This window comes from Aedes aegypti, chromosome 3 (genome assembly GCF_002204515.2).
Source record: "Aedes aegypti strain LVP_AGWG chromosome 3, AaegL5.0 Primary Assembly, whole genome shotgun sequence".
Taxonomy (NCBI): Eukaryota; Metazoa; Arthropoda; class Insecta; order Diptera; family Culicidae; genus Aedes; species Aedes aegypti.
The window spans coordinates 407,327,857-407,341,956 of NC_035109.1; the positions used below are offsets into that span (position 1 = coordinate 407,327,857).

General features: G+C 40.5%; 1 protein-coding gene across 3 annotated transcripts in view; it reads left to right on the top strand.

Annotated features, from left to right (window-relative positions):
- Positions 1 to 14,100, top strand: part of LOC5569133 — a 93,799-nt gene that overhangs the window by 67,792 nt on the left and 11,907 nt on the right. For all 3 annotated transcript variants that reach the window (XM_021855989.1, XM_021855988.1, XM_021855987.1), the window contains exons 2-3: positions 8,223 to 8,462; positions 8,552 to 8,723. In XM_021855989.1, the coding sequence (XP_021711681.1) occupies positions 8,223 to 8,462; positions 8,552 to 8,723 (412 nt within the window). The remainder of the gene's footprint in view (positions 1 to 8,222; positions 8,463 to 8,551; positions 8,724 to 14,100) is intronic.

Consider the following 14,100-nt stretch of genomic DNA (forward strand, 5'->3'; position numbering starts at 1 on the left):
TTCATATATAATGACAAAAGTTATACCGATTAAAATGTTGACTGGGTAGGTTTTAACCCTCTAATATCCAAATCGTTTTTTGCTATCTAAAATCGATCTGAACACGTTTTGAGCAACAAATTAATTTTATTCGCAAATTTGTAAATTTTAATTTTTGATTTTTCTTATTTTTATTTTTGAACATTCCTTTCCTTTTTATATTTTTTCTTAAAGCCTCTTTTGGTTACTCACTTTTGCAAAAATAAAAATGGGAGGTTTCACAGTACTTTTGAAATATGATTTTTCTAATATTTTTCTGAAACATATTTTATTTTCCGTGTAACTAACCCAAAAACTGTTTCAGAGTAAATTTAACCCTAACGGGCTCTACTTCTGTGATCGGTTTAACGTGGGAAAATAGAAGATGTACGAATTTTAAGATTACACATCAAATTAGAATCAAGTTGAAAAAAATCATTGGTATCTCGTCTAAAGATGGGTTTGGGTTAAGTGTGATCCTGATAGTTTCCAGCTAAATTGAGCTTATATTGAGGGTTATGTTTGGCTTTTCGAGGATTCCTGAAAACAACCAGAGTTATCCCTGTGGAATCTGTGGATTCAAGCTTCCGAATTCTCACTCACTCTCACGATAATGGATTTCTCCATCACCACAATTTTCAGCGAAAAGCTGCCTTGCGAAATTATCCGTCTACAAAACAAAGCGAAAATAGATAATGGCACAACTCCACAGCTGTGAGAATTTTATTTTATCATTCTCCTGTCCATGGAGAACTTTTCATGTGTCCATCGCCACAAGCAGCAGTTGCTTTTATGCATCAAATTAACTGTTGCTCTCGTCAAGTTGATGTGGTAGCATGGATAGCGTGCACGCAACGCGGCTGTTTTTAGCAATGTTGTAGGTTCGAATCCCTTCGGCGGCACCAGTTTTTGTTTATCCACATAGTGATAATTCTCGGGAAAAGTTGGTGAGCGAAAATATGATGGGGTGAAAAAGAAATTATCCCCGAAGTGGAATGATTTTCGGTTATCCTCCATCGTAACTCTAGGGAAAATAAGTGTGAGCGAAAAAAGATATTCACGTGAGGAAGCGAAAAAGCATTCTCCTTAAGTGCGAAAAATCGTAGATTTCGCATCATTGATACGATAATTTAGAACCCTGCTGTGGATTCTTAGTGGACTCCTTGAGATGTCTAGTGTAATCTTGAGGATTCTTGATGATTATTGTGGGATTCCAGTAAAATCTGAAGATTTTTAGCAAGATCCTGCAGATTCCTTAACCCTCTAATACCCAACCCCGCCTTTAGACGGGGTACACTTTGGAATTTTGTGTATTTTTTCGTAGCTCGGAAATTAAAATGATTTTATTTTTGGCTTAAACCTTGACTCATAACACGCATATAAGAAAAGTTTTTTATGATTTTTGAAACTTTTTTGTATTATTGAAAATTGTTTGAAAAATTGCATTCTTATATAACCTACAAATGCCTGGGATTCATTTAACGTATATAAAAAAATAGTACCTTTTATATTTTTCTACGATCAACCTATCACAGAAGAAGAGCCTGATGGCATTGAAATGATTTCAAATCTGTTTTTCCGTTAATTACACGGAAAATAAAAAATGTTCCAGAAAAAAAAATAAAAAAATCATATTTTCAAAAGTGTAGTAAAAACTCAAATTTTTATTATTGTCAAAAATCAGTAACCAGAAGAGGCTTCAAGAAAAAATTGAAAAGGATAGGAATGTTCAAAAATAAAAATAAAAAAAATCAAAAACCAAAATTCAAAAATTCGCGAAGAAAAATAAATCATTGCCCAAACCGTGTTTAGAATGATTTTAGATAACGAAAAATAATATTTAGATCGAAAACAAAAATTTGGGTATTAGAGGGTTAAGATTTCCAGAGAGATAATGGGGTCTGAGAGGGTCACTAGTGAAATCTGGAAATTGCTAGCGAACTAGAGAAGCTTTCAGCTCATACCTGTAGATAAATAACCGGAACCTGAAATTCAGAAGAGATTTTGCACATTTTCAGCGGGACTCCAATGGAGTCTGGCAATTCTCAGAATGATCATAATTGACGATAAGCTAAAACCAGGAGATTCCTGTCGTATTTCAGAAATTGTTGGCAGTATGCTTTAAACTTTCCGTGGAATCTACGGTTTTTCTTGAACATTTTGTGAGATTCAGAGAATTCTTAGTTTGATCCAGAAGTCTGTTCTGCAAAGGTTATCATTTCCAGGATTCTTTCAAGTACTGGCTGTGTATTAGTAGACTAGACTAGACTATAAAGAAGACACGGACACGTTAAAGCTTCCAGTGGACGGGTTATGTCCTTTGAAGGAAGCACCAACCAAGTCAACGGACTCGCATGCATCGCCCAGTGGCACAGTCGAAATACGTTCCAGACGAAAAGTTTTTCGGACTGAAGTGAGAATCGAACCTACACTCCTTGACAAGATGCGGCTAAATGCTTGGTAACACTAACCGCAAGGCCACGAAGCCCACGAAGCCTGTTCGATTTCAATAAAGTCGCAGGGTGACCACCGAACCGGGAAAAGCGGGAAAATCGTGTTGAACGAACATTTTGGAGCTATAAATCTATAAATCTGCAAACCGGAAGTTGCGTTGCGTTGCGTTGCGTTGCTTGGTAACGGAGTATTTCGAAGATTGCATAAGGTACCGTGGGGCAAGTGGGTAATGGAATTCGCATAGTTGAGATTATTCAAATTCTAGAGACTTTAAATTGAAACAAATGAGGTGGTATATATTTTTTAGCTTGACTCCCACCAAATATAAGCAGCATGCTGAAATTGATTTTTATGAAAAATTGAAGAAAAAAATACAGAAAAAGTTTTTGAAAAATGTCTCCTTACTTTTCACTTGCCCCAAAAGTGGGGCAAGTGAAAAGTTTACCGTTTTGAACAATAAATTCAAAAACAAACAGTTATATTCACGATTTCTATTAGCTTTAACATTTGTTAAGGCTTCCCAATGAACAATAACATACATAACATGTAAACAAAGAAAATTTTATTTTTTTCACTTTAATTTTCTTCTGTTCAGTTATGTTAGTTGAAATGATACGACAACATTATAACTGCAACATTTCCAATGTTAGTTCTTACATTATAGGACAGCAGTTGCATTTCTACTTTGTAGAATTTCCACCGCTCGTTATTTGTTTGTGAGGAAGTCGGATATGACGTCGGATAACTCTTCGGGAGAAATCAAACGGAATCCTTCAATAACGTATTTAGAATCTTTTTTATGTGGATAGACCTATACCCCATTTTTATGGTTTGAACTAGCTTTACATAGACATTGCAACTTTTCAGTCAAAGTCTCCTTTTAATTGGCTGCCCGAAGTAGACATATTAATATTGTAATGTTTGGCAACATATTTTAGAGAAGTTCTATGATTTCTAATAGCTTTTAACGCTTGAGTATAGTGTTTCTTGAATTATCAGCACGTTATGTTTTTCTATGATAATTGCGAACCATGTTTACTTATGGCTACTTAAAGAGAAAACACAAATTCAATCTCTAATGATAAACTTTTCACTTGCCCCACCTGATAAGAAAACTGACGGTGTTTAAATTTAGTTATTTTTAGGTCTACGTCGAATTAATTCTAAAACTTTTTTTATTGCAGTTTGAAACTGTCACAGAGGACAACTAAGAAGTGGTACAGGAAATTATTTTCCGCAACTTTTTTCCACTGAAAATATTAAAATAAGATTGTACGCCGCCAACTTGTTACGGAGTAACAGTTGACAGGTTAACAATTTTTCGCTCTATTGTGCAATAATGGCTGAAAAATCTCAGAAATTTCTTACCTATCGTAATGTTCTCAATTGCCTCGAAGGTTTACGCATGAGTTTAAAACGTTCATTCACATATTCAGTAAAATATATCAATTGTTTTCACTTACTCCATTTACCCACTTGCCCCTCGGTACCTTACTGAAAACTGTCATGTTACTTACTTTAACACTCTTATTCCAATTGCTCATGGAGAACTATTTTGGATGGAATAGCTATCCAATCGGAAGTCAGAAATGAAAAGACATGACAATGTCCATTGCCGGCCACGCCCATCTTCTCCGTTACGAGGAAAGGAAAGGAAAATGATGATATGACACCTACTTGAAGAGAGGCCAGCGACTCACCGACGCCCTCATAGATGTCAAGGAGTTGGATGAAGGGAAAGGTGATGGTCTAGGATTCACTATAAGCGAGTGATGCGACCGGATTGAAATTTAGTGTAGGTGTAGTTTAGTATATATTTTGTAATTGGGTGTAATCGTTGGGAGTGACGCAGCTAAGAAAGTTAATGTCACTCCATGCGCGTTCGTCTTCCAGGGATGGGACACAGGTATTTCCACCTAGTGCCCTAGCTAAAAAGCATTGGTTTGAGCGCCATTACTCGCTCTCTGAAACGAGAAAATAAATTGGCCCGTCCCCATGATACAGAAAGAGCCCAGATTGCATTAATATATGTGGTCTAATCGGAACAAACTCACCAAATACATTCATATGTCTAAACGCCGAGTTAAAAACCGTTTCCTCAAAAAACTTGAATGATTCTATTGGGAATTTGAATCGACATCCTCTGAATGGTTTCGTATATCAATAGAACTTAACGGCATGGCAATATACCCATCATCTTTTCGTCACACAATAAATGAAGAATGGTTTGAATATTTCTGCGTAGCACAATAATCATCATCGAATGCGGTTTTCACACTTAACACAGGTTTTTCAATATATATTCAATTTTTAAAAGTATTCAATTAAAAAAAGCATTAAAAATTATGCAAATCTCACAACCGTATGATTTTTCTTCTTAATTTGTCAGAATCACTCTTATCCCAAACGAAACAAAACCAATCCGGGTGGAGTAGCACCGACGGGATCATGTCTACACGCCACAAGCCATCTTCAAAATCTTCGCTAAAAAAATACACTTCGATTACAGCACAATCAGCCTGTTCTATTGCAGCTATTTAGCGTTGCATAAAGCATCACAATCCAGATAACATTGCATCTGCTAATATCGGCGTAATTGCGAACAACGAGAGCACGAAAAAATTTTCAGGTGGCATAGCACCATCAGCCGAATCTATTTTTCACTATCCGAAAACGCGGAACCGAGATAAACGTGACAGAAAATTCAAAATTCAGCCGCCCGCGCGCACGGCTTGCTGAGATCCTCCTATAAATCTGCAAACCGGAAGTTGTAGAAAATCGTTATGTTTGAATAACACATTGGAATGCTTAATTTTGTTTAATGATTTAATTTCTACTTTTTACACACTGTTATGAGTGTGTATCGCTAACCATATTTTGAAATCTCTCCACTGCTGTCAAGGTTCTTGACTCAGGAATAACATTTTTTTAACCTTTACTCTAACTTTTTTGACTCGATGTTTCGAATCAAGGTTCAATAATTTTTTTACAGTCATTTATTTTCGAAAGGATCTAATATTCCATTTTCCAAAAAAAATGAACAAAAATTTAAAAATGTAGAGATACATGCTTCTACACGTGTGGCTTTGTTGAATTTTCACCTTAAACTTCATGCTTAAGATTAATCCCAATTTTCTGTGTAATTTCACCGAATATTGATGTTTTATTTCACCTTGAAGCTGGAAAAAGCTCAGCTGTCAAAAATATTGAATAGTTCGGTGATATTTTACGAATTTCCGGTGATTTCTTCTTCTGAATAGCGAGAACAAAATTAGACTTGTGATGATTGAAATGAAAGGACTCAACATTGCAAGCTATTTGGAATTTCAACTTTTTTAAGACACTGATCGTTTTTTGAGCGGAATTCCATAAATCATTTATAATTACAAAAATATCTAGCGCTTTATCTTGTTTTTGAAATCCAGTATATTTATATAAATATACAAAAATATAAACTGTACCGGGAAAAAAGTGAGAATTTCAAAATGGAAATTTGGTGGCCACCCTGAAGACGACATCAACTGCATAGCCGAGTAGTATATGCGACTAAATGCATGTTGAACTGTAAATTCATCTTCTTATTTTAACTCATCTAGTTGCACAAATGAAGTTGAAACTTCGTCTGCCAGCTCCGAGTTTCCCAGTTCATATTAACATCTAGTCGGCGTGTGATTGACTACCATCAGAAGCACCGCGCTGATGCTGAATACTAAAAGCGAGGTTTTTCCAGGTGTTGTACAGAATACAACAGCGCGGCTACTGACGTGTTAATACATTACATGAAACAGCTATTTCCACTGAGTCATTAGCGAAATGAATACGGCAGACCGCAGTGGGCTGATCGTGTAGTGTAAATATGTATTCAAGAGGGAATGTTTAACAACAACAATAATTAAACTAAACTTAAACTAGTAAGCCATAGAAAAAATACTTAAGGCTACGTAGCCCGTCATTCGTTTTGGAAACCATGATGGAATTGTAGCTCGCAAGTTCAAAGTAATAAAACTCTGTTTTCAGTTCATATTGATTTGAAAAAGTATCGGCAGATGCGCTTACATGCCAAGAGTATGCTGATACTTTCTCTGGAAAGTCAGTGCAAAATCAATTGATTTTCATTAATTCGAAACCGTATGAAGAAATAGCAACAATCATCAAAGACGCGTAGGGTTTTGTTCTTCTTCGTCGTAAGCGCTACTATTCGTCGTATCAAACTTTAAATGTTCCACTACGGCGGATATTCAAACTTACCTGCAACATAGATTCATTATCCAAGTGTAATTTTGTGAAAGCTGCTATGGTTTGTAGATTTTTACACCAAAAATGCAATAAAACTACTGTATTTCGGTAAATAATTTCAGTTCAATTATCCACTTTGCACTTTTTCACCGAAATCGCATGGACGAACACGATTTGAGAGAAATGCTTAGCGATCGACTGAGCCACACCACTTTCCAACACAAGTTTCTTCCCGCCCCCGTGGGTGACTTACTTCGCCGGGCACTTATTTTCACTATGGAAAACCTTCGTACTTCTTCACTGAAGGATTTCATTCCAATCACACGCCGTAAAACTTCTAATAATCACCAAATTTTACGAAATTTCCTCAACCGCCGCGTATAATTGAGAATGTAAACAAAGTTTAATCCGTCGTACTGAGAAAAAAAAGCTTGTGCGCATCAATGTGTGCGCGACGCTCGATGTAAAAATACAGTTTCTTTGATTGTGTTGTTTCCGCTGTACTGTGAGCAAATGCCATAATTGTACGGTCAAAAGGAATTGTGTTCATATGTTTGGGCTGAATTTTGATAACGAACAATGAATTTTAAAGGAAATTAATATATTCCATCATGCTGAAGGAATGGAGGGAGATGCCAGTAGATCTATATATTCTAGTAAAACCTTTTATTATAGCGTTGATATGTTGTGTTTTAACCATTGTTTTAACAGAGTGAGCCGTAAGTTGTGAGACGAATTTGGAAACTGATTGCGACGGAGTTGAAAACGATACGACGGACTGAGAATACGGTAAGATGCATTTTCTTTGCATTATCTCCAAAAAGAGATCAAGATTTATCAAAATGTTATTGTACAATGCTAAAGCCGTTTTGAGAAAGAATTGTTTGGCATCGGTTTGTGTCAGCATCATTCACTGCAATACTGAGAAAATTGCAGTTCTCACTGATCAATGCTTAATACGATGGATACTAGCACATCACCCTACAAATTCCAATGACAACTTATTTCACTAGTTTGAAAAGTTTAGTCAGTTGTTAATATTTCTAATCATAACAACGGTAATGTGTATGATAGTTTAAAACAGCTTGGGCTACATTTTGGCGCTCTTGTAGGATTTTTTTTGCTATCGAGTAATTCTAATGTGAAATGTTTTGACATTTCTTACTCAAACATTTTAAATCGAGATTTTTTAGATTCATCATAAGGAACTAATCCAGAGGTGTAGAATAACCTCAGGAATCGAATCCTGTACTTGGTTTTGATGAGCAATGGATCATTAAAATAACCAAAACGGCCGCTATGGAAAGCATAGATAGCGCCACCGTAGCCTTGTGTGTTTGACAGAACAGCAATGCTGTCACAATGTTAAATCCCATATACAGTGGCGCCTTTGTTTTGATGCGGTGAGCACTGGCAAAAACTACCTTCAATGATCCATTATTTTCGTAATGACCGTCTAGGGGACCACGGTACTCTGTTCTAATCCGTTTAATCGCGCATTTTTTTTTTTGCAGCTCCCAAAAAGGTTGACGTGATGAATGTTACCATCAGTGATACGAGTCGATCCTACACAGTGAATTGTCCTGATGACACTTCGCGGCGATATTGTCGCATACTGGACGAGGACGACAATAGCTACGATGGATGTTCGAAGTCATTCGACATCACTTGGGATACGGCTCGGTTTCGATGTCGGATACTCTACTGGGGAGATATGGATGAAACGGAAACTGTAGTCAACGTGATAGTGGAAAGTAAGTTAGTTGCACGTTGTCATGCATCGGTTTTTTTTTTCTCAGGGAGATAAGAGATGTATCGTTTCGTTATGATTTTATCGTTGCAGAGAGTATGCGAGATGTAACTTGGTCGATCGAGGAGAATGACGCACACATTGTGCTGAACTGCCACTATCGTTCGTCAGTGAGTCCTTGTCGGGCGATATCGGCGGCCAGCAAAAGACAGATGATGCTGCTGGATGGCCATTTGGCGGAACGGTATTCTGCGTACAACACCAAGTATGTATTTTGTTGTGTCATGTTGTTTTTTACGTTAAAAAAAATATGCAAATTTTGATCAATATTAACTATTGGAGAGGGATTGGGTAAAAATGGGGCGTCAAATGCATTCTACATTACATGTTGTAAAGAGAGTATGAAAAAGATATTCGAGAACAATTAACCCTCTCTTTTACATGATAGCTCCATAGTCCACTGGTTATTTTTTATTTTTTTAAACTGATTTCGAAAAATCTAGCCCATTCCTAACATTGTTTGTTCAAGTATTTTTTATAAAGATGCTTTTTTACGCAAAGAAATAGGCGATCAAAGTCGTGGGAAAGAAAGGGTTAAATGGTCTGTAGCTCTCGTGGGTGGTCCTAGAAGAATACAGTTCACCCCTAAGTCTAAGACGATAAAACATATTGTTGCATCAGTTACACTATCTTGCGAGCACACACAGAAACGATGGAAGGTAAGGGGAACGGAAACAATCTCTAATGACGAACTACACAACCGTTGATTGTCTTCGTATAATGTTGTGCTATAAACTTCAATTTCCGGATGTAGCGAATGACTTGTTTACAATTAGGTAGTTATTGCCGAGTAAAAAAAGCGATAAAATAAGTGTATGTACCATCGTTGTGATGAATTGGCGCCAAAAAACCTTTCACGGATTATAATGAAATGAGAGAAACGGCAGGGATAGTCTGTAACGTTTTGGTCTATTTGTGCGAGATGAGAATGGACGGACTATGGAGAATTATTTAATGGGTCAAAAACGTATATATCTAAGTTTATTGTTGATTGACTCTCGTAATTTGACTTGAAATAATTTTTCAAGAATTACATTTCTTTTATGAGTTACGCATTTGAAAATGTTAACTGGAATTAACTGGAATTGGCTTTTTTTTTTTTGTTTTTTACAAGGGGGAAATCTGCAAACAGATCCCCTGAGAAGATAACTCAGGGAATGCGGGGATGATGCACCAACGACGACCCGCTAAAACCAGCCTATGCACTGTGCATGAGCAATTCATTTAGAATTGCTCAAGTGGTGAACAGTGCATCGACATGACCCTTGGACTCAGACCCTCATCTCCCCGGAACCACCTTACGGTATTTCTTCGGGAAGGGACCAGTGCATATAGCACAACACGTGTAGCAGAAGTAGCCTAGGCAAACTGCTTCTCTTAGCCGACTTAAACAATGTTACAAGGGACCAGCCTCGGCAGGGCTAATCCTCTGCAGCCAACTCTTGGTCGGCGCGCCATAGACGCTGCAATTCTAACATAATGTGAGTGACAGCCGTAGTTACTGCATTCCAGCACTCGGCATCCGCACACATTCTCTCTATAATATTGTCGGGGGACGTGTCCCCTCCGCATGTAGTGAGCATGCGACCTCTCACAACAATGAAACGGGGGCAATCGAACACGACATGCTCCGCTGTTTCCTCTACACCAGCACAATTTGGGCACGCAGGAGATTCTGAGTGCCCGAACCTATGCAGGTACTGTCTATAGCAACCATGTCCTGACAGAAACTGCGTCAGGTGGAAGTTCACTTCCCCATGGCTTCTACCATACCAATCTGACACATTTGGTATTAGTCGATGGGTCCATCTACCCTTAGTGGAGTTATCCCATTCCTGCTGCCAGCTTCTGAGCGTTTCCTCTTTACACGTGTCGCGGACTCCTCTGGTACCCCTTTGGTTGAAGCATTGAACATCTTCCTTGATGATGAGCCCGATGGGCGTCATCCCGGCTATGATGCACACGGCCTCTTTAGATACCGTCCGGTATGCACTTGCTACTCTTAAGCACATTATCCTGTACGTGCTTTCCAACCGCTTTAGGTTTCTGTTCGTTCTAAGCGCTTTTGACCAGATTGGTCCTCCATACCTTAGTATGGATAGCGCCACGCTTGCCAGCAGCTTGCGTTTGCTGGCAATTACAGCAGAGCTGTTAGACATCATCCTCGAAAGCGCCGCTATAGCCGTAGATGCCCTTTTACAGGCATATTCAACGTGGCTAGCGAAGCTCAGCTTGTCATCGATCATTACCCCAAGATGCCTAAGGGATCGCTTGGACTCTATGGTGCAATCACCTACCGAGATAAGCGCCCGTTGCTCGGACTTGCGGTTGTTGACCACCACCACCACCTCAGTCTTGTGACGGGCCAGTCCTAGTTTCCTAGACTTCATCCATTCCTCAACCAGGGAAATAGAGTGCGCTGCTGTCAACTCTACTTCCTCCATCGATTCACCATAGACCACTAGGGTGATATCGTCGGCGAAGCCAACAATCTTAACACCCGTCGGAAGGGGCAGCCTCAGTACGTCATCGTACATCGCATTCCATAACAGCGGGCCCAGGATTGAACCTTGAGGTACTCCCGCGGTAATTCGAACGCTTTTCTGCCCCTCCTCTGTGTCATACAGTAGAATCCTACCATCAAAATAGCTTTCTAGAAGCTTACACAACTGCACCGGTACCTTGAGGCGGTGAAGCGCGTGTGCTATTGCTTCCCAGCTTGCGCTGTTGAACGCATTCTTCACATCCAGAGTGACAACCGCGCAGTAACGGATGCCGCTCCTTTTATGCTCGATTGCCACCTCAGCTGTTTGAACGACCGACTGGATGGCGTCCAGAGTAGATTTACCTTTTCTGAATCCAAACTGGTTGTTGGACAGGCCGTCCGCACTCTCCGTATACGGTACTAGTCTGTTGAGAATCAACCTCTCCAATAACTTGCCCGTCGTATCTAGTAGACAGATAGGTCTATACGCCGACGGGTCACCTGGTGGTTTCCCCGCCTTTGGTAGTAGCACCAATTTCTGTCGCTTCCATACATCCGGGAAGATTCCTTGATCAATGCAGCGTTGCATCGTGGTTCTGAACATGTCCGGATCCGTGTTCACTGCCGCTTTTAAGGCAACATTCGGGATACCATCGGGTCCCGTTGCCTTGTTGGACGCGAATGATTTCACGACTTCTGCCAGCTCTTCGTTCGTCACTCTCGCCACTTCTTCTCCTTCATCTGCCGCATACGGCGCTGGGGGCCATGGGCTTATGGGATGGTGCGGGAAGAGTACATCGATTATCGATCGCAGCAACTCGGGCGATTTCTCTTGGGGCGCTATGGCTCCTTTGGTCTTAGCCATTACCACTCTGTAGGCGTCACCCCATGGACTAGAATTGGCACTCTCGCATAGACTTTCAAAGCATGCCCGTTTTCGACTTTCCTTTTTGAGAGCCAACTTTGCCTCTCTGAATGCTGCACCGCGTTCCTCTCTTTGTGCTTCTGCGCGTGCGCGTTGCATTCTTCGTCTAGCCCGAAGGCAGATTGCTCGAAGATTTGAAATTGATTCGCACCACCAATACACTGGCGGCCTGTTCTCTCTAGAAGGGGCTTTTCTCGGCATGGAAGCATCACACGCTCGTGATATCATAGCAACTAGCTCTTCACCGTTTTGGTCCAGAGTGTTTCGTTCGCGCCTCAGGGCTTCAGTGAATACTTCGCCGTCGAAGCGCGCTGTTTTCCATCCTCGGGCTTGGGTCGAGTTACCGTTTTGATTCATATTACGGACAGCTTCAAATTCCGGACACTCTCGTTTGTATGGGAAACATTTCACACGAAATGTTTCAATTTTCGCCGTCCAAAAGTTCTCATTTTCGAGGCTCATTTTGTTAGGTTTTTTCCATAAATATCTCTGCAAATTTATAATGCCCAACTACCTTAGATGTCTCTTAAGTGGTTGAACGATTTCAATTGATGATTTGACTGTTGCATTAATGATTATCATGAGCTGTCCGTAATTCGAATCAAAGCGTCCGGAAAATGAGGCAAAAATGAGGGAGCGTCCGGAATAAGAATCATGAAAAGGCCACACGTTTTGATTTATTTAAAATTATTCAAGTTGCGGACGCGTATTCTTTACCCACCATCCGAATGTTAAGGGCTTCCGACGCTCGATAACGTTAAAAAATCATACAGAATGATTAATTTTGTATGGTCCAAGCTGGGTTATACTTCACTGAGGCCTTAAGTGTCCGTAATATGAATCAAAACGGTACATCGCGCTGCCTTCTGCCCGCCTGGTATTATACTATAGCGAATCGATTGATGAGCGCTATGAGTATAACCGTCATCAACGCGCCAGTTCATGGTTCATGTTTGCCATATATTGGATGGCGTCGTAGCTAACAAAACTAACACGTAACGCACATGTAACGCATTATGTAGGATTGTACATTGAATGCAAGTTGCGTGCTTCTATGAAAGTGCCATAGAAACTGACGTGTGAGTATTTATTTTTCCACGTTCAAAATGTGCATGAGAATCTATTCCTCAACAAAACGAACAATACTCACTGTACCCACATTTGCCAGCTCTACATTTAATGCGGCCAGGGATTCCAACAATAGCTGGCCTCTTTGATTGGTGCAGCGGCTACCCCACTCCACTGCCCATGCATTAAAGTCGCCAGCTATCACTACTGGCTGCCGATTAGCTAGTTCGGCCATCATCCTGTCAACCATGTGGGAAAATTCCTCAATCGACCACCTTGGGGGCGCGTAACAACTGCAATAGAACACGCCGTTGATATTTGCTATCGCAAAACCGTCATTTGAGCTAGAGACTACTTCTTGGATTGGGTATCGTCCTGTCGTCCCTATAGCTGCTAGCTGTTGAGACCTATCCGCCACCCAGTTCCCGTTGTTGGCTGGTATGCGGTATGGGTCCGATAATAACACCACGTCAGTCTTGGTTTCCGAGACTGACTGCCAAAGCAGCTGCTGGGCTGCATCACAGTGGTTTAAATTTAACTGTGTTACTTCCGTTTTGGCTGCTTTGATACTCCGCTTGTGCCCGGACATTTGGGTCCGCCCGTTAAGTGTCCGTTGTCTGCTCTGTCGACACATATTAGGCACTTAGCGATTTGCTTACAATCGCTTGCCCTATGGCCTTCAGCGCCGCATTTTCTGCACATCTTACTTCTGTCGGGACCATTGCAATTCCACGACTTATGGCCCTTCCCGAAACACTTGAAGCAAACTTCAGGAGGCTGTTGTATGCTCAGCCGGCAAACCGACCAGCCTACCTTGAGTATGCCCAAGTTCTTCGCTTTGTTGGCCTCTGCGACCGGCAGCCTGATCGCCGCCACCTGGGTGCCCTGCGGGCCCTTTCTAAGGTGGATGGCCTTACTGGCTACGTCGATGTCACACTGCTCTTTGAGGGCAGCCGAGACCTCCGCTGCATCGGTGACCTCATCCAGATTTTTACACTGGAGAGTCGCTTCAGCAGTAAGGGATCTTACATCAACCTCGTCACCAAGTACTTCTTGTGCCAGTTGCTTATAGACTGCACCCTTTTCCTTGGCGTCCTTCTTTAA